The sequence below is a fragment of the Panicum virgatum genome, chromosome 2N, assembly GCF_016808335.1.
Source record: "Panicum virgatum strain AP13 chromosome 2N, P.virgatum_v5, whole genome shotgun sequence".
Taxonomy (NCBI): Eukaryota; Viridiplantae; Streptophyta; class Magnoliopsida; order Poales; family Poaceae; genus Panicum; species Panicum virgatum.
In genome coordinates, this window is record NC_053146.1 from 48121067 (window position 1) to 48139790 (window position 18724).

General features: G+C 46.9%; 2 protein-coding genes across 2 annotated transcripts; both read right to left on the bottom strand.

Moving 5' to 3' along the window:
- Positions 1-6120: 6120 nt before the first annotated feature.
- Positions 6121-8641, bottom strand: LOC120660855 (thylakoidal processing peptidase 1, chloroplastic-like). Its single transcript, XM_039939497.1, has 6 exons — positions 7554-8641; positions 7393-7461; positions 7233-7301; positions 7021-7107; positions 6631-6698; positions 6121-6542 (listed from the first exon to the last, which is right to left on the bottom strand). The coding sequence occupies exons 1-6, from the start codon at positions 8358-8360 to the stop codon at positions 6419-6421; spliced, it is 1224 nt and encodes a 407-aa protein (XP_039795431.1). The 5' UTR covers positions 8361-8641; the 3' UTR covers positions 6121-6418.
- A 2331-nt stretch (positions 8642-10972) lies between these two features.
- LOC120660854 (nuclear pore complex protein NUP58-like) lies at positions 10973-15490 on the bottom strand. The gene is made up of 6 exons (XM_039939496.1): positions 15023-15490; positions 14390-14504; positions 12324-12746; positions 11600-12092; positions 11447-11487; positions 10973-11353 (listed from the first exon to the last, which is right to left on the bottom strand). The coding sequence occupies exons 1-6, from the start codon at positions 15382-15384 to the stop codon at positions 11321-11323; spliced, it is 1467 nt and encodes a 488-aa protein (XP_039795430.1). The 5' UTR covers positions 15385-15490; the 3' UTR covers positions 10973-11320.
- Positions 15491-18724: the final 3234 nt, after the last annotated feature.

Genomic DNA, 18724 nt, shown 5'->3' on the forward strand with positions numbered 1-18724 from the left:
TTTTTCCTTCAAAACACACGTTAGTCGCATACGGTTGTCATTAATCACCGAAACTTACCATTACATCTATCGGCCTAGATGCACTTCAAGTCTACCACTAACAAACGGGGATCCAAGTTGTCAGGGTACAAGTCCGCGGGAGAGGAAGAAGAAGCAATTGAGAGAAAGAATCAGAGGGAATCAGAGGATTTCCAGGATAGAATGTTTGTTCTGTTCTTTGTTGTCCCCCATTCCCTACGCAACGAGTATTTAACTACTCCGGTCACAGGCCGGCCGGTAGGCCCAAATCCAACCCGTCTCGTCTTTGGACTTTACACTCAAATGGTTTACGGCCCAGTCGCCTTCCGCGTCACCAGAGCGTGCTTAGCCACGAGAAGTCCTGACATCCCCCCGCCCTTGAAACCCGGCATGCCCCTAGGCCGGAGCAGAAGGAAAACGGCGACGCAAATCCTTTTCATCTACCTAGGTAGCCAGTGTTGAAGGCATACCTGACCACTGGATCTTGACGCGAGGAACAACCGCGCCCGCATGTGCAACCAGCTTGTGGTCCAACACTGCCACTGGAGATACCTCAACAAATGGATCAGTACTGACAGAACTCAGATCAGAGCTAACCTGAGTATCGGTAGGAATATACTTCTTAAGTTGGGAAACATGCACCACATGATGGATTTTGCAGTCAGGAGGAAGAGCCAACTTGTAAGCCACAGCACCCACTTTAGCCACAATCTTAAAGGGTCCAAAGAAGCGATAAGATAGTTTCTGATTACTGTGTGGCACCACTGAGGATTGGATGTAGGGTTGAAGCTTCAGGTATACTGATTCGCCGACTGCAAAAGTTCTTATCAGCATGATGTTTCATGCGTTGCTGAGCACGCAACAATTGCTGATGGATTAACTTGTTAAGCATGTTGCGTTCCTGTAACCAATCCTCCAAGTCTGGAGCCTGACAAGATGAAGGATCAGAGATACCCAGGTGGCGAGGGGACTGTCCATAGAGAACTTCAAATGGAGTTTTGCCCAATGCTGTGTGGAAAGCTGTGTTGTACCAGTACTCTGCTTGTGGAAGCCAGTCAAGTCACTTTCTGGGACACGCATTCACCAAGCATCTGAGAAAGTTCTCCAAACATTGGTTCAAACGCTCGGTCTGACCATCAGTCTGCGGATGGTAGGATGAGCTCATGAGGAGTTTTGTATCTGTTAAACGAAAAAGTTCTTGCCATACTCGACTGGTGAACACACGGTCTCTGTCAGAAACAATTGCTGAAGGGAGACCATGAAGTTTATACACCTGATTTAAGAAGGCTTGTGCCACCTGGAGAGCAGTGTATGGGTGAGACATCGGGATAAAATGTGCATACTTGGAGAATTTGTCAATCACCACTAGGATCATTGTCTTGTTATGTGAGTTTGGAAGACCTTCAATAAAATCCATACACACCACTTGCCAAGCTGCAGTTGGGACTGGCAATGGCTGCAAGAGTCCTGGGGACTTGACATGCTCCACTTTAGCCTGTTGGCATACTGTGCAAGCTGCAACATATTTCTTGACAGTATCCTTAAGTTGAGGCCAAGCAAACAATTGTTTGATTCTCTGATAAGTAGCATTGGAACCAGAGTGTCCTCCTATTCCACTGTCATGCAGAGCTTGTAATATATGATTCTGAGCCACATTGTTGTTACCAACCCAGACCCTTCCTTTATATCTGAGCACACCATTCTGCAGCTGAAAGCCATTGTCATTGGCAGGAGATAGACTGAGCTCAGTTAAGAGTTGCTTGGTAAAATCATCATCAGCATAACCAGCCTGTAACTGTTCCAGCCAAGTGGGAGTACACTGAGAGACAACCATGAGAGTAGAAACAGGCCTTCTAGATAGGGAATCTGCAGCAGCATTGTTTATTCCTTTCTTGTACTGAATAGTGTAATCTAAATCCATCAACTTAAGCAAGGCCTTTTTCTGAATCTTGGTATGAATCTTCTGCTCAGTCAAGTGTAAGAGGCTTTTATGATCAGTACGAATAACAAAAGGTTGAGCCTGCAGATAGGTTCTCCACTTGTCAACAGCCATCAAAATGGCAAGACATTCTTTTTCATAAGTAGATAATGCTGCATTTCTGGGGCTAAGAGTCTGACTTAAGAAGGCAATGGGATGGCTATCCTGCATAAGTACTGCTCCCAAACCTGTCTCACTGGCATCAGTCTCTACTGTAAAGGACTTGTTGAATTGTGGTAAAGCTAAGACAGGAGCAGTTACCATGGTTTGCTTCAACAGGTCAAAAGCTTCTTGAGTGGTGACAGACCAAACAAAGGGTGTACCTTTTCTGAGTAATAAGGTTAAGGGCCGACTGATCAAGCTATAATGTTTGATGAAACGACGATAATATCCAGTAAGGCCCAAGAATCCCCTCACATCTTTAATGTTTGATGGAACTGGCCAGTCCTTGACAGCTTGGATTTTGTGAGGATCAGTAGAGACACCATTGCTGGAGATAACATGTCCCAAGTATTCTATACTGTTCTATGCAAATGAGCATTTGGATGGTTTGGCAAAAAGATTGTTGTCTGACAGAATCTGAAGCACAGCTATTAGCAGACAAGCATGATCCTCCAATGTAGGTGAATAAATGAGAATATCATCCATGAATACTAATACCCCTTTCCTTAACAAGGGAGAAAACACCTCATTCATCAAGCCTTGAAAGGTTGCAGGCGCGTTTGTCAAGCCAAAGGGCATCACCACAAATTCATACAAGCCTTGATGGGTATGAAATGATGTCTTGTGGATATCTTGAGGGGCCACCCTGATCTGATGATAGCCTGAGCGTAAGTCCAATTTAGAAAACCATGCTGAACCAGCTAATTCATCAAGCAACTCTTCCACAATGGGCACGGGGTGTTTGTTCTTGACAGTGACAGCATTCAACTTTCGGTAGTCGATACAAAATCGCCATGAGCCGTCTTTCTTTCGTACCAATAAGACCGGGGAGGCAAAAGGACTGGAACTGGTCCGAATTAATCCTTATTGCAGCATTTCTCTTAACTGTTTTTCCACTTCATCCTTTTGATCTGGTGTAAAACGATAAGGTCGAGCATTAACTGGTTGGGCACCTGGAAGCAGGTCAATAGTGTGATCACACCGACGCTGTGGTGGTAGAGCAGTAGTGTCCTTGAACACATGAGGAAAGGTGTCCAACACTGTCTGAATCTCAGGAGGAACAGCATCAGATGGAACTGGTTCAGACACAACTGCAATGGTATCCGACTGTCTCGCAGATAATGGTACACGTTGTAACTGGACAATATGTGTTAGTGCTTTCCTTTTGAGGAGACCCTTGAGCTTGTGACAGGCTATAGGTCGATAGTTTATGGTGTCAGGCTTCAGACCCTGCAACATGATCCTCTTACCCTGATGCATAAACCTCATTTTCTTCTGTTGCCAATGCACCCACATGGGGCTATGATCATCCAACCAATCAACTCCCAAAATAATGTCAAAACTGCCCAAAGCTAAAACTCGCATATCCTGGGTGAAACAATGCCCATGAGTCCACCATTGCAATTGTTCTACCAATCCAGAATAGCTAACTGAACCCCCATCAGCCACAACAAAATGTTCTGAAGATATCGGTGTCCCAGACAATTTTTGCTGTTGGACCACCGATTCACTGATGAAAGAAGAAACACTCCCTGAGTCAACCAAAATAAGTACTTCTTGCTTACCAATGAAACCCTGCAACTGCATTGTTCTTCTTTTCTTTTGGGTTGGCACAGAAGCAGTAGATAAAGCCATGAGAGAAGAGTCCACTAGACTGCAGAGATCCCCATCATCAGAGGTATCACCATCAGAATGATCCAGGACTTCCAACAGTTCTTCAATGATGTGCAAAGGCACTTGTTGAGGGCATTGGTGCTGTTTACTCCACTTCTCACCACATTTAAAAGAGACCCTTATCTCTGCGATAAGCTTTAAGAAGATCCAGCTTATCATTGGGTTTGGAATCTTCAGATGACTTGGTGTCACTTTTCTGCTTCCCTTTGTCAGAAGAATACCCATACTTAACAAGAGATTTGACAGAACAGCCATTATCATGCTTGGATGGAAACTTCTTCTTGCTAAGCTCCAACTCCGATTCCTGCAAAAGTGCAAGAGCACTAGCAGTCTCCACATCTTTGGGGCGGTGTAGGGTAATTGCAGAACGAATTTCATCTCTAAGACCATGCAGAAAACGAGTGACAAAGAAGACATGATCATAAGCCGGGTTGTAAAGCAAGATGTGGTGGGAAAGTTCGATGAACCTATTATAGTACTCCTCAATTGAGCCTGACTGCTTAAGAGCATCAAATTGATTCATATGGGTTTGGTATTGGTGACGATCAAATCGATCACAAACTAAGGTGTAGAACTGGTCCCAATCTGAAACGCGTCCCTTACACTCGACAGAATGGAGCCAAGAGGCCGCTGTGCCCGAAAAATTCAAAGCGGTAAAACGAGTTTTCAAGGACTCACTCACCCCATAGACATCGAAATACATCTCACAACGATCTCTCCACAACCTAGGGTTTTCGCCGTCAAATTTGGGGAAATCTAGTTTGGGCAGAGGAGGTGAACGACCAACAGAGTGGTGATCAAGACGATGAGGAGGCGGCTCAGGAAACATACCCGTGACCGGGTGTGGCGGATGGGATCCGAGAATCCCACCTCCAACATCCCGGTGGTGGTGGTCGACGTGGGGCCCGCTGGGCCGCTCCGAAGACGATGCAGATGGGCGCATGTCTTGGGGTGGAGCCAAATTGAGGTCGAACGGGTTGAAGTTGTGCGCGGACAGGTGCGGCGGTGCTGTCGTCGGGCGAACGGGCAGTAGAGGTGGTCGCGAGGAGGAGGGCGGCGCTTGCTCCGAATGGTGTGGAGGCGGCGCGGTGTTGGTAGTCGAGGACAGCAGCTTGGCCATCGTTGCGTCCGCGGTCGAGCACAACTCCTCGAGGCCCGAAAGCTTGTCGAGCATCTTCGTCATCACAGCTTCAAACCCGTCGAACCTCTTCGTGAGCTCGTCCATGGAGGTAGTCATCTGCGACTCGAACCTCGTGGCCTTGCGCGGAGCCAGGGCACAGCCGAGTCACGTTCCTGCACTACAACCTAAGCGGCGCGATAGGGAGTGGGCGACGGCGCCGGAACGGCTAACCGGCGCTATGCGGTGGCCACCGCCGGCTGGAAGTCGGTGGCGGGGCGTGGGCGCCGAGCTCGGAAGAGGCACCGGCGAAGCGGCCGCACTATTGGGGAACGACACGGCGGCTGCAGGAACGGAACTGGATTGGGAAAAAATTTGGGCTCCCAATCGAGAGGCTCGTGATACCATATGTCAGGGTACAAGTCCGCCAGAGAGGAAGAAGAAGCAATCGAGAGAAAGAAACAGAGGGAATCAGAGGATTTCCAGGATAGAATGTTTGTTCTGTTCTTTGTTGTCCCCCATTCCCTACGCAACGAGTATTTAACTACTCCGCTCCCAGGCCGGCCGGTAGGCCCAAATCCAACCCGTCTCGTCTTTGGGCTTTACACTCAAATGGTTTACGGCCCAGTCGCCTTCCGCGTCACCAGAGCGTGCTTAGCCACGAGAAGTCCTGACACAAGTTTTTAAAAAAAAACATACGGATCCACGTCTGCATCTGGCATCTGTTACACTGGGTTTAAAGGAATGGAATACAAGGGATTAAAAATGAAAATGAATAGCATTGAAGAGATAGCCTAATTTTGAATGATATGTAAGGGATTTTCTCTGAGATAGCCTAAATTTGAATGACATACACCGAGTAAACTTTTTTGCATCTTTCCCTAAAAAAAACTTTTTTGCATCTAAACAAGGCCTAAGTTCTGATGTCAATATAAGGAATTTTCTCCGCAGCAACTGTAAACGAATGCCAAAGTGAGCAATCCTACCACACTCAGCACACCGATGAAGCCAGAAGGCTGACCATAAACCGTGAAAGCTCCTTCCTTTTCCACAGATTCACAGTACATTTTTTTAGATAATGGATTAAACCGGAGATTCACAGTACATGTGCACACAATCTTATAGAGCCGGAAACTCGCGAGGTTTTCAGGCCCGCAGTGCAAGAAACGCAGAGCTCAAATGCTCCTTTCAGTAAAAGCTATATACTTGCAAATATAGAGGTACTTAGCATTTCTAGCTTGCGAATTGCAAGGCATTACACTTTTGACAGGTGCTCTAAACAATCACTTGCCAATGGGGAATAAACCAATCGGTCAGCCAAAGGGAATTTACAGACAACACTCAGGGAAACAATTATTCCGAGAGAAACAAAAAGAACTGGAGCTCGGCTCATCGACAGAGCGAGTTCCATGTGATGTTATTGTAGACATCGGCTCTCCAGCGTCGACGGAGCAAACTAGGTATCACTATCAGGATGGCACCGCGTGGTGCGCGGCATCGGGCTCGTAGTCGTGGATCGTGTCGGTTATCTTGGACGGCGGCCAGTACCGGAGCAGAGATCTCCCGACGATGTTCCTTACTGGGAGCGGACCCCTGAAATGCCAGTCATTCGGAACAAATCAGGAATGTGTTCTATCCAATGAGATCTTGTGCAGAAGATTTGAATTGGGTTGCAACTTACCAGATGTGAGAATCGAAGCTGTTGTTGCGGTTGTCTCCCAGCACGAACACATAACCTTCCGGAACAAGCTGCAGCGATGCCCAACAGAAATGAGAAGAGTTAGTACTCTGACACAACAAGATGAACAACCATGCCAATAGTAAGTCGAACCGCTAATTATTCAATGCGTCTAGTTTTAGAGTTTGATAATTCAACTGATTATCAGTCAGGCACTGGAAATGCAGCCAATTTGATACTTTTGTACCATGCACAATCCAAATCTCAGCAATCGGATGACTTCATTGAGCAAAATCAAGCATTTGGATCATAACATGCCTAAACCTAACCCAGTACGGAATCAAAACATGCAGGCAGAAATACAAGAGATGCAAGACATAACGTATGGCATACCACTGGTCCCAACTCGTAGTTGTGTGGCTCCAGCACAAAATCCTCATCCTGAACTACTCCGTTAACGAATAGCTTGCCATCGTGCACCTATTGAAGAGCCAAGCCAGATTATCAGCGGTTACAACTCAAGCAAAAAAGAATCAAACTCTTTGCAGCATAATAACACCAGAAAATAAACAGAAGGCTGCACTACCATTGGGATAAAAGCTTACTTCGACATAGTCTCCTCCCTTGGCCACAACTCTCTTGATGAAAACATCCCCTGAGCTGTAGTCGTAAGCCTGCAATGAAAATATTGCAATTCACTGATTCAGACATAATATTCCCTACATAAAGCATGAGTGAGACAACTAGAGAGACCTGAAATCTCACCTGAAGAGCTGGGGGAGCCCGGAAGATTACGATGTCCAAAATTTCCGGTTCCCGGAATATGTACGAGACCTGCAGATCAGATAACACCAATCATTAGAAAACATAGAATTGACACGGTCTGCACCTGTAAATACCAAAATGTTCATCATACAAAGCTCTACCTTCTCGGCAAGAATCCGATCGCCGACATCGAAGGTCGGGTACATGGAGTTGGACGGGATGGACCTCGGCTCGGCCAGGGACGAGCCGTAGAGGAGTGGCACGGTCACAGCTGCAAACGCCGTCTTGGCGTCATCGGAGCAGGAGCTCATCCACCTCGACAACCAGTTGCTCCTGCTCATCGCTGCACTAGCACCACTGCTCGTCGAAATTCCCGCAGGACCAGACGAGCCGGCACTGGAACTAGCGCCACCAATCAACGCCTTCTTGGAGGAGACCGAAGGCGCCGGCGAACGGGGAGGGGAAGGGGGCGCCGAAGACGACGAGGTGGCAAGGTCGCTGCAGGGGAGCCACTTCGACGTCTGCAGGAACGGGAGGAAGGATGTGGGGTTGAACCCGAGGGAGATCGACGACGAGCCTGACAGAGACGCCGCCGATCCGGTGATCCCAGCCGTCGGCCCTGTCCCTTGTGTGAGAACCGACAGCAGCCCCACGGCGAGAGACGGCGGCGGCGACTTGGACGTCAGGCACGCCCGCGTGAGCAGCAGCGAGTGAGCTCCGGCGGCGACCGCCTGGGGCTTGGGGTGGTTGTGGTCTCCGCCGTCATGGCGGTCGCTGACGCCGCCGCCGCTGTGGTGCTGCTCGGGCTGGCGGGTGGAGGTGAAGATGCAGAAGGGGCGCCAGGCGCCGTCGTGGAGGAGGCGGCCCCCGGTGGCGGAGGCCGAGGCCGAGGAGAAGCGGTGTCCGAGCGAGGCGGCGAGGTTCTGCGCCACGTAGCCGGAGTAGGACACGGTGATGCGGATCGCCATGGCGAGCAGGCAGAGGAGCCGTAGCGAGAGCGAGAGGAGGCGGATGGGGCTGTCGAGGAAGCAAGCGGAGGCCGGGGCGCTGCCGAGTTAGAAGCCGGTGACCATTCTGTAGGGCTACAGGGTGTGAGGCTGCGTCGGGGAGGTCGAGGTGGGGGGTCTTCCGGCGAGCTACCTCGCCGGAAGACGAGGTCAACGGTGGCGGTCAAGGTGGAAGGCGGCGAGGTGAGGGAGAATTGGGGAGAGAAAGCGGGAGGGCGAGGAAAGAAGTGTCTCTTATAGACGCGTGGACGCTTACTTTTCTGAGAACGTGGAGGAATGGAGGCCCCCTCGATTTTGGAGATTTTTGTATGTTTCCTTTTTTTCCTGCAAAATTGGCATCATGTTTTACAAATAGCGAATTTTGGGGCAAAAATGATACAACGATTCGTAGGAAATTTATGTGAAGTCTTCCCAAATTTCTTCAATATCTAACTCTCTCAGAGAAGCTATCTTCCCTCAAAATTAGTACCTTTAGTCATTCCATGTTTCCAAAATATCCATCGCCAAAGTTTCATAATTTCACCATGAATTTGAAAAGATCATGCCAGTTGTGTTTAGGTACATTACTCAAAAGAAAATAAAAAATACAATCACATTTCCCCCCTAACTAATCCCTTTGTGACAAACTGACAAACGACCACCGTCGCTGCCAGGAAAAAGCGAGAGAAAGACTACAAAAAAACGATACTAATCCACAACCCTTCCCAACTGAAAAGCAAGCACAGACAAAACAGGCGTCCATACGAGCGTGCACCGAGCCACGAATGCGACTCGGTTCACGCCCATCCGAGCAGGCTAGTAGCAGTAGCACAAGCACAAACGGTGCCGGGTTGCTTCGCTGAAGCTTCCTCTGCCCCAGCTTTACCAAACACGTCAGTACGTCACTACCCACAGTGACGAAATCACAGGCACGTAGAAGTAATCAAATCATCTAAAGGAGAATTTCAGAGGGGTCAGTGGCTAAAGAGAGTGATTTCAAAACGAAGTAACCAGGGCCCTGTTTGGATGGAGAGGTAAAAGGGGTAAAAGTATCTACTTTTTACCTCAAACATCCAAACATGAGGTAAAACTTGTTGAGGTAAATGTTTTACCCCTCCTTTTTCCTTTACCCCTCTTTAGGTGTCAAATGGGGGTAAAATGACCAATTAAATGCTATTCTCCAACCATATTTGCCCCTAATCCAAACATCTTTATGGGGTAAAATTGTTGGGGGGAAATAGTTGGAATAAAACATTTGCCTTGGGGCAAATTTACCCCTCCACATCCAAACACGGCCCAGGTCAAGGATCCGGATGAGGAAACATAGAGCCTCGCATTCACATGTCCAGAATCATCATTGGACTGCTGGGAACCTAGTCCATGCTCGTTCCTGATAAACAACTTGGTTCAAAGATTCAGATCAGGAAATGGCAACTCATTCAGATGCGTATCGTACCGTACCAGTTGCACAGCAGAAAAACTGACGGGGAGAAATGTTCATTTCAGTAAAATAACATAGGTCAAATCCTCAAGCCAGCGCTAGAAAAAGGAAAACACTCGACAAGATGCGCTCGGCCACTTAAAATTTCATGCACACTAACATGTGGGTCCATTGACGTCTACGCTGGACTTCCATGGCCCCTAACAACCACCAGCACAACTGCCAAACCAAATGTGCAACGCTAAGCAATTGACTCTGTATAAAAAACAAAGGACTCATTTTTTTTTTTTGGATATGATGTCTCCACTGTCGTAAGCACTTACGTTTCAGAGCAAGGGTGCCACCAATCATACTCATGAGGCAGGGAGAAGGATAACAGCCTGGACCCCTTGATATAAAGACAGGAACTAGGAAGGAACCAGGAAGTATCACAATCCGATGACGAATTGAAACGTGCTATAATTGTTGAACTGCTGTCTAAGCTATGGGTGACAGTATGAAGTAACATAAAGCCTCAAAAAAAGAGTGATGATAAACTGGTAGAGATAAATCTGAAACTAATGCAGTAAGCTGGGATAGAAAAAAAAAAGTCTAGAACCTGCGTGGAAGAAACTACTAGGCACATTCCCGATGACAGGTTCAACTCTAAAAAAAGAGTTCATCGTTATGTGACCACACCCAGAACCCAAATAGGCGCAAAACGTGCAATTGTCAGGTGATGCGGCCACAAGCTGAAAGCAAAAAGGTCCAAAAATGCTAGATGCATCTAAGGATGATGTAGAAACTACTAGCTTTCTCATGTGCATACTTCAAAACCATATCATAGTCAAAACAGCAAAAAGTTGTGCTATCTCTTGCACCGTGATGAACCTTCAACCCTACTGCAATGCAACGCATAGCATGGCAGCTAGGGACAGTGACACATAAAGGGTTCTGTATAACCACATAAAGGACTCCATAAGAACTCTAGTATGCATCGATGTTTTGTTACAAGTCTATATGGTTGATCATAGTGTTCAAGTTCTCCAAATTAGGACCAGACTAATTTCAGGAGAACAAGAACCACAAAGATTCTCATCACTCAACTACCCAATCCAAAAAAGAAAAAAAATACTACCTAGGCTACCAAAAACAGTAGACATGCTTCAAAATCAAGGCTTAAGCACGAAGATATCATCTAACTGGAAACCAATGTCATACATATTTGTAGATTACAGCCTCCTACCACTATATAGGAAATCATAAAGTTAGCAGTTTAGCAAGGAGTATTCTGGCAAGATTGAAGGACCACAGGTACTAAGAACAGAGCAATAACAACAACTATTACAATGGTATCCAATAAAATCGATCTAATAGTAAGCATGCATCAAGATAAATTACTGGAAAGTCCGCTAAAGATGTTGAGGAAGTTAATTACAAGTTTTGCATAAGACAGAGGAAAAGGAAACTGGGTCAAGAGGAGAAACAAGAGCACCCACATTTCACATCGGTTCAGTTACAGCTAGCGACGCCCCCGGTTCTTCGACCTCCCTTTCTGCACCATTGAAAGCAGGTAAGCATGGAAGTTATATTCTTCTGAGGGCAACCATCTGAAATTGTCATGTAAACTGATGTAAATGTTACTCACCGATGCACCACCAAAGCTGGAACCTGAAGCTGTAGCCCCACCTGAAAATATACCAGTGTCATGAAGGTGCACTTCACCCTAATGGTTGAGCAGTCTTTATAATGAAACATTGAACTAATTCCACCATAACATTGCTTGAGAAAGTATGTATACCTCCAAATGGTGTAGAAAATAGTGATGTCCCCCCCAAAGATGTGCTAGTCCCAAATCCAGGAGCTGGTGTTGATGCTAGTGTAGGAGTGGAGGCTGTTCCAAATGGTGTGGTCAATTGAGCTGATCCGGATGTACCAAAAAGGCTGCCAGATGGAGCTGGAGTTGTTGGAGTTGCAAAGAGACTAGATGAAGATGGAGCAGAAGCCGGAGTGCTAAAAGCTGAAAAAACACTTGACGAAGTCGCGGCAGAAGGAAAAGAAGATTGCTGTGGTTGGCTTGCTGCTGGTGCAGCAAGTTGTGTTGTGGGCTGTGCAGGAGCAGGAGCAGGAGCAGGCAAATGCAAAGTTGGATGAACCCTTCTGGCAGCAGCTTCTTGTTTAGCTGCTTCTCTTCTGTTTGCCTCCAGAAATGGATCATTCCTATTACCCATACGACGCTGTTCATTAAGATATTCAGTTTTCATTGATTCAACATACTGATGAAGATTTTCCACCTGAAAAATAGCAAAATAGAGAATGGCTTAGGCTATACTTAGCCTGGTAAATGATAACTAAATAAATGTTCTTATTCACAGTATGTTGCTGTTGCTAAATGTTCGAACAGTTTATAGCTTTACATTTGACTTATTATATGTAGACAACAATTGTTTAATACCAGCAAAACATGAGTGTCTTCAAGAACCTGATATAGTTTTGGTATAACTTCCTTTTGAGCAGAATATTACCTTAGAAGTAACATAGATGAAGTAGTCATGCACATTTGACGTAACTTTTGGAAGAGCCTCTACAGAATCTGATGATCTTTTATTATTCTCAATTTGTACCAGCTGCTCTAGCTCACTGATCCACTTGCAACACTCTGCTAGATAACACTCAAACCTGTTGACAGTATGCTGCATAAAAACGGAAGGGCGCTTCGGGACTCCACTGTAGAAATATACCACTGGCTGATTGGGTGGAGCACCAGCAGAAGGATTTAAAGAACCACCATTTGCAACTCTAGCACCTGGACGGACGAAGCTTGGCCTCAACATCATATATGACCTCATAGCAAATTCCGTGTTCCACATCATTTCATTGACAACAGTCATCAACTCTTGAATGGAAGCCTTCTCCCTCTCCATCACAGTGGTGGTCCCTCCAAGCTCCTGCTAGAACGAACAAATATTTACTCATGGTTCATGAATTCAGGATCCTGCTAGAGCAGACATCTACCAGGCTACCACTATTGCATTACGAATTACAATAGTATGCAGCGATAATATATTAACATCCAGCCACCCAACAAACATCATTTTTCTTACAGTAAGTCACGTTTCGCCAAAGAAGCATATCAAAACATTCAAGGTAGATGTAAGCTCTAACCAAATAACCCCACGGTGATCTGATTAGATTTATTACTGCTCCATCAGGGAAAACTGTCCCGAATTGTGAAGCTTCTCCTGTTACTAGCATAAGTTCCGTTGCAACATACTATTTACTGTAATTTGTTTTTGTTCAGGACATGACATACCATGATAACATTTAGACAACTTCTCATTAGGGACATGCTTATATCTAATATATTCATATGATCAAATATTAGTGGATGATGGAAAAGAAAAGGGCTTTCGACTATCCGCACCTGCCCACCCCTAAGAGCATCTCCAAGAGTGCCCAATAAACCTCTCTAATAATCAGTTTTGGGTAAAAAACTGAAAAACAAAGGTCCAACAGTGCCCAATATCAGTTCCCAATTTTTTGGTGTGGCCAATAACGAAGCTATTCTGAGCCAAATTTAGACCTGTTCTATGCACTCCCAATCCCTCGGTGAGAAAAAAAAAAGGGTCACGTGGAGGAAAGATAGAGGCGTGAGGGTGCCTTTTTTCACGAGAAATGGAACTGTTGGCCCAGCTTACGTTATTGTTTTAAGGCACTGTTGGAAAGTTGGGTATTTTTGATACCCAAAATCCTTTTAGCAAGGTCCCAATACAGATTTATTGGGAGTAAAAAATTGGGCACTCTTGGAGATGCTCTAAAGAAGCCTGTAAAAGCCCTGGGACCATAAAACAGGTGGGGTTTATAGGTCCCCCGTTCACCAACGCTGCCGTCGAGCCTACTGCATCTCAATCCCACAATTGCCGGAGCTAGTGGCGACACGGGAGGATGGGGTTGGCAGCGGCGGGCGGGTGAGGGAGCGGACGCGAGGGGAGCGGGTGGGGGAGGGGGGTGGGTGGCTGCCTGGCTGCATGGGGTGGGGTGGGGGTCTGATTAGGGTTCGGTAGGGTATATTGGGCCGAGCTGCAATATCTTTGGGCCTACTACACACAGTTCGGTTTTTCGGTTATTTCGGGTACCCGAGGGTTAAAACCGAATTAACCGAACTAATTTCGGTTAATAAGAATATGGGACCGAACTAATAACCGAAATCTTTGGTTTCAGGTACTTTGGTTCGGTTCTCGGGTATTTCGGTTCGGTTCTCTGTAATTGTGCCCACCCTGGGCCTTAGGATTCTAAGGTTGTTGATGGTGAGGGGTCACAACACTTATTGTCCAACATACAGGTATACCGCAAGAATTTTCAAACGCTTAAAAATTCAATATGTGACTCTTAGCAATTTGCAATGATATCGCAAATTCTAGAAAATATTATATACCCTTTCAGACTGACTACTTGCAACATCATGAGTCAGGCTATTGGTTAAGACTATAATAATTTTCTGGTTGTGGAGCATGACAACAATAATCAATCCTGCACTAAATGCTAAGAAAAAAACCCAAGAAAGTGAGTATTTGCGATGAAATTTTCTAACCTGAGCAATGCGACACGCATCAAGCTCAAAATTAACATTCGAGATTGAGGAGTCATAAAGACGACTGCACTGATCCAACCTCTCACTCTCATCTTTGTACTCCCGTATCTTATCCCTGCAGAACCAGTGTTCCAAAAAAACACTTTTTAGGAAACAACTTACACTAAACAAATCAAACATCAAATACTCAATAACTCCTAAATATAACGTGGGTGCAGAAACAGATGAAAATGAAACAAGACAAGGCTAAAACTCCTCGGATCAACAGATGAACACGAAACGAGACAGAGGCACACCCCAATTGGCAAATCAAATAATAGGGCACAAAAGGTGTATCTTGTTACCCAAAACAAAAGAAGCTCAAAAACAGTGGACTGACAGCCGGAAATAGAAACTCTCTATAATACAAGTAAAAGAAAACTTTTGCTAGTTTATCCCCCAAAACAGTTAGTTCAATCAAAAGTTTTATAAAAAAATAATACTGCTTCCGCTGGCAGAGAAACAGACGCAACCACATTTTATCAGTTTGGCCAGGTACACCTGCATCCCGCAAGGAAAACTATGGAAAAGGGGCAATTTTTGGTACCAGAAAACAGGACAGCGAAAAGGAAACACTCAGTGGAAGAAACCTACTCGATCTGGAGCAAGGCCTTCTGCGATTCGTCGTGCAGATCGTCCCACTTGGTGCTGTACCCGGCAGGCTTCATATCCGTCGTGTACAGCATCAGCTTCTGCTGCTGCGGCTGCGCCGCCGGCGCCACCTGCTGCTGCTGCTGCTGCGGCTGCGGCTGCGGCTGCGGCTGCTGGAAGCTGAACTGGAACGGCGAGGGCGAGGAGGACGGCGCCTGCGTCGTGGCCGGGGCCGGCGTCTGGAAGGGGTTCGGCGCCGCTGGCGTCTGGAATGGGTTCGACGCCGACGGCGTCTGGAATGGGTTCGACGCCGACGGCGTCTGGAAGGGGTTCGACGCAGCCGGCGAGGCGAAGGAGAACGCCATTGCCGCGGCGGAGGGCTCGGCTCCGGCGACGGCGGCGCGGCGCTCCGGCAAGAGGACGGGAGGGCGGGGCCGCGGGGGTGTTCCTGGGCTCTGGCTGGGCCGGGCGGGCTCGGCGAGCTCTTAAAACCTAGAAAAAACGAAAAGGGTGGAGCGGGATAGGGATGAAAGTGGGAACGGGAAAATCCCACCGACGTCGTATCCCGATTTTACTGATCGAATACCGTATTTTCGGGGAAAAACGAAATCAGGAAAAGAAAATGCGAAAAATGAAATCAGGAAAAGAAAATGGGAACGAAAACGGGTGAAGGGTTTTCCCGACCGAATTCGCGAATCCCGTATTTCATCCGATAAATTTCCGCGATATTCCCGAATTTAGAGAGTCCTCAGCATTGGAGCCCACACAACGCACCCCGCGGCCCAAGAATGACGGCCCACGACCCCCTCCGATCCCTTGCCCAGGCCAAGCGCACAGGATCACTCCACCACGGGCTGTCATCGTCGACCCCATCCAGTAGCGGGTCAGTTGGCCACCATCTTGGGCTGGCCCTGACGCTCTGTGTCCCTGCCCCTGCGCTCGCCGCTCAGGTTGTCAGGAGGCATGAAGCCATCGTCCTTGGCTTGGCTCACAATGAAGCCACTGAACATCTTGTTACTTGTGCGACATTGGCAGGTGATGCTATTTATCTATATAGACTATAGTTTTATTTCTCTATATGTTATGTATGTATATGGTTGAATATATTGCATTGAGTTCAACGTTTGAAGTGGTTACACGCTTGATGTTCCCGCTTTTAAATACCGCTTCCCGACCGTTATCGACATGCTTCCGATCGAATTGTTTCGATTTCGATTTCCCATGCATTCGATTTCGTTTTCCTGACCGAGCTCTCCCGTTTCCGTACCCGTTCCCGAATAAAAATATGAAAATGAAAGTGGTTAGAGTGTTTTCCCGATCGTTCCCGACCGCTTTCATCCCTAGAGCGGGAAACTGACGCCTTTGCCCCCCTGGTGGACAAGACTCGCAGGTGCCAGAGCAAGCGGCGGGCAAGGGCAAGATGGGGGATTATGGCTATGGAGAGGGGTATTTGTTATTAGCTTTGGAAAGGAGGGAGCAATGCGGTGACCATGTGAGTCGGGGATGGACAGGGATTACGATCGGGTTGGGTCGGACCAGGAAGAGCCTGTTGCGTTGGACTTGACCTCGGGTTGGGGAAGAGTCGGGGATGCCTCAAGTTCAAATTGGAAGCCGTTGCCCTGCGGCTGAAGAATGAGAAATCCTGACAGCATGCTACCCCGAGCAAGAACCAGTCATGTAGCCAACTTAATTGAACCTGAGGAGTGCAGCAGTGATAAACAAGGGAAACAGAGCTCCACAACTTTTTTTAGGGAAACACAGCAAAGGAGGCCCCTGCTGAAACTTTATTAAAAATAAAACAAGAGTAAAGGGATACTTACAGAGACTAGAGCAGCTATAAAGTTGTGAGAGTGTAAGGAATAAGGCACCATTTATGACATTTCAAGTGATTTTGGTGATCGAATGACAATACAACACTTGGACTAATATGATTGTTAAGATGACCATTCTCAGACTTTTAGGTTCAAGTGATGACAAAGAGAAAGAAAAGATAGGCGTAGCAAGGGCCGAAGGGCCGCCCCTACGGGGGTTCCGGTCAGTAGCACCGGAAGAACCGACGCCATGGGCATCGGAGCATCCGATGGTAGTCGGAAGAACCGACGCCATGGTACTTTGGTGCAGAAGGGAGTCGAAGCCAAGTCAGCCTATAGGCACCGGTTGAACCGATGGGTCAAAAGGGGGCATCGGTGCATTGGCCGTCCTTTGTACCAGAGACGATGTCAAGCGCCCAGGAGAAGATTCTTCAGCACCGGTTCAACCGACGGTGCATCGGAGAATTGCGTCGGTGCAATGACGTCAGCGCCCAGTAGAAGATTCTTAAGCACCGGATGAACCGGTGATGCATCGGTACAAAGCATCGGTTCAACCGGTGATTACTGTGTCAGCTGTCAGGAGTTCAACGGCTACTTTGGGTTATGAGTGACCGGAAAAACCGACGCTACCTCAGCCAAAGGCATCGGTTCTTCCGGTGATACGCAGATTTTCAGCTAACTGTTGGTGCAACGGCTACAAGACTTGGTGGCCTATATATACGCCTCACCCCGGCCATTTGAAGATTGCTGGAGTTGCTGAACATCCCACACACACCCAAGAACACCTCCAAGCCATACAAAAGCATCAAGATTATATCCTTAGCCCTTAGCACACTTTGAGAGTGTTGTGTAAAGGTTAGCTCTTAGTGAGTGTGATTGCAAGGCCTTGAGCCTTTGTGCTGTGGTTCTCTAGTGAACCAAAACAAGAGCTTGGTGCGCCGGCACCTTGGAGCGTGAAGCTCACCGGCAACGTCATCGACCCTCCGACTTGGTGTGGAGCGGCGACGACATCTTTGTGCGGGGGACGTGGAGACCCCCATCATTTGTGGAAAAGCTCCTTAGTGGAACCCGGGGCCAAGGTGATCGTGATTGTGTTCACGGAAGAGACTTGGTGGCCGAGTAGCAATACTCTTAGTGAGTGCTACAACAACATGGATGTAGGTGTGCCTTTGTGGCTAACCGAACCACGGGATAAACACCTACGTCAAGAGTTTGCTATCTCCTATCCCGCTCATTAAGCTTCCGCATTTCATACTAGCATTTTGTATGCCTTTACTTTCATAGAGTAGTTTCTTGAATACGAAAGGTTATAGGTTGTTAAACTCTTTTGGGATAGGGGTTTCACACTAGAACAACCATAGTTGCACATCTAGATAGCTTGTTTTAGTTTAAGTTTTGTGCAAACTAGTTGGAGACATAGGTCTAAGTTTTTAGAGTGACTAATTCACCCCCTCCCCCTCTTAGGCTAGAGCACTCGATTCCTTTCAGAGAGAGCGAAAAAAAGAACAGAAAGAGAAAATAGACTGTGTACTATACAAGTAAAAATAACTAATTTCTTGAGTAGATTCATTCTAAGAAAGGTGTCTTGAGGGTTTTGACTGAATCTATGAGCCTGCAAAAAACATTCATCAATGAAGTTGCTCTTCCAGCAGTCGATTGTGGGTGGTCCGTTATCAAAGGCAAAGTCATTCCTTTGCTTCCATATGCACCAGGTTGAGATGATAAAGACCTCCATGAAAAACTGCTTATGGAAAATGATTTTTGAGGTTACATCATGTATCATAGAAAGGCATGCTTATGGAAAATGATTTTTGAGGCTGACATCATGTATCATAGAAAGGCAGTAGAGAATTCCATTGAAGACCAATCCTCTGCCAACATTCTTTACTGAATG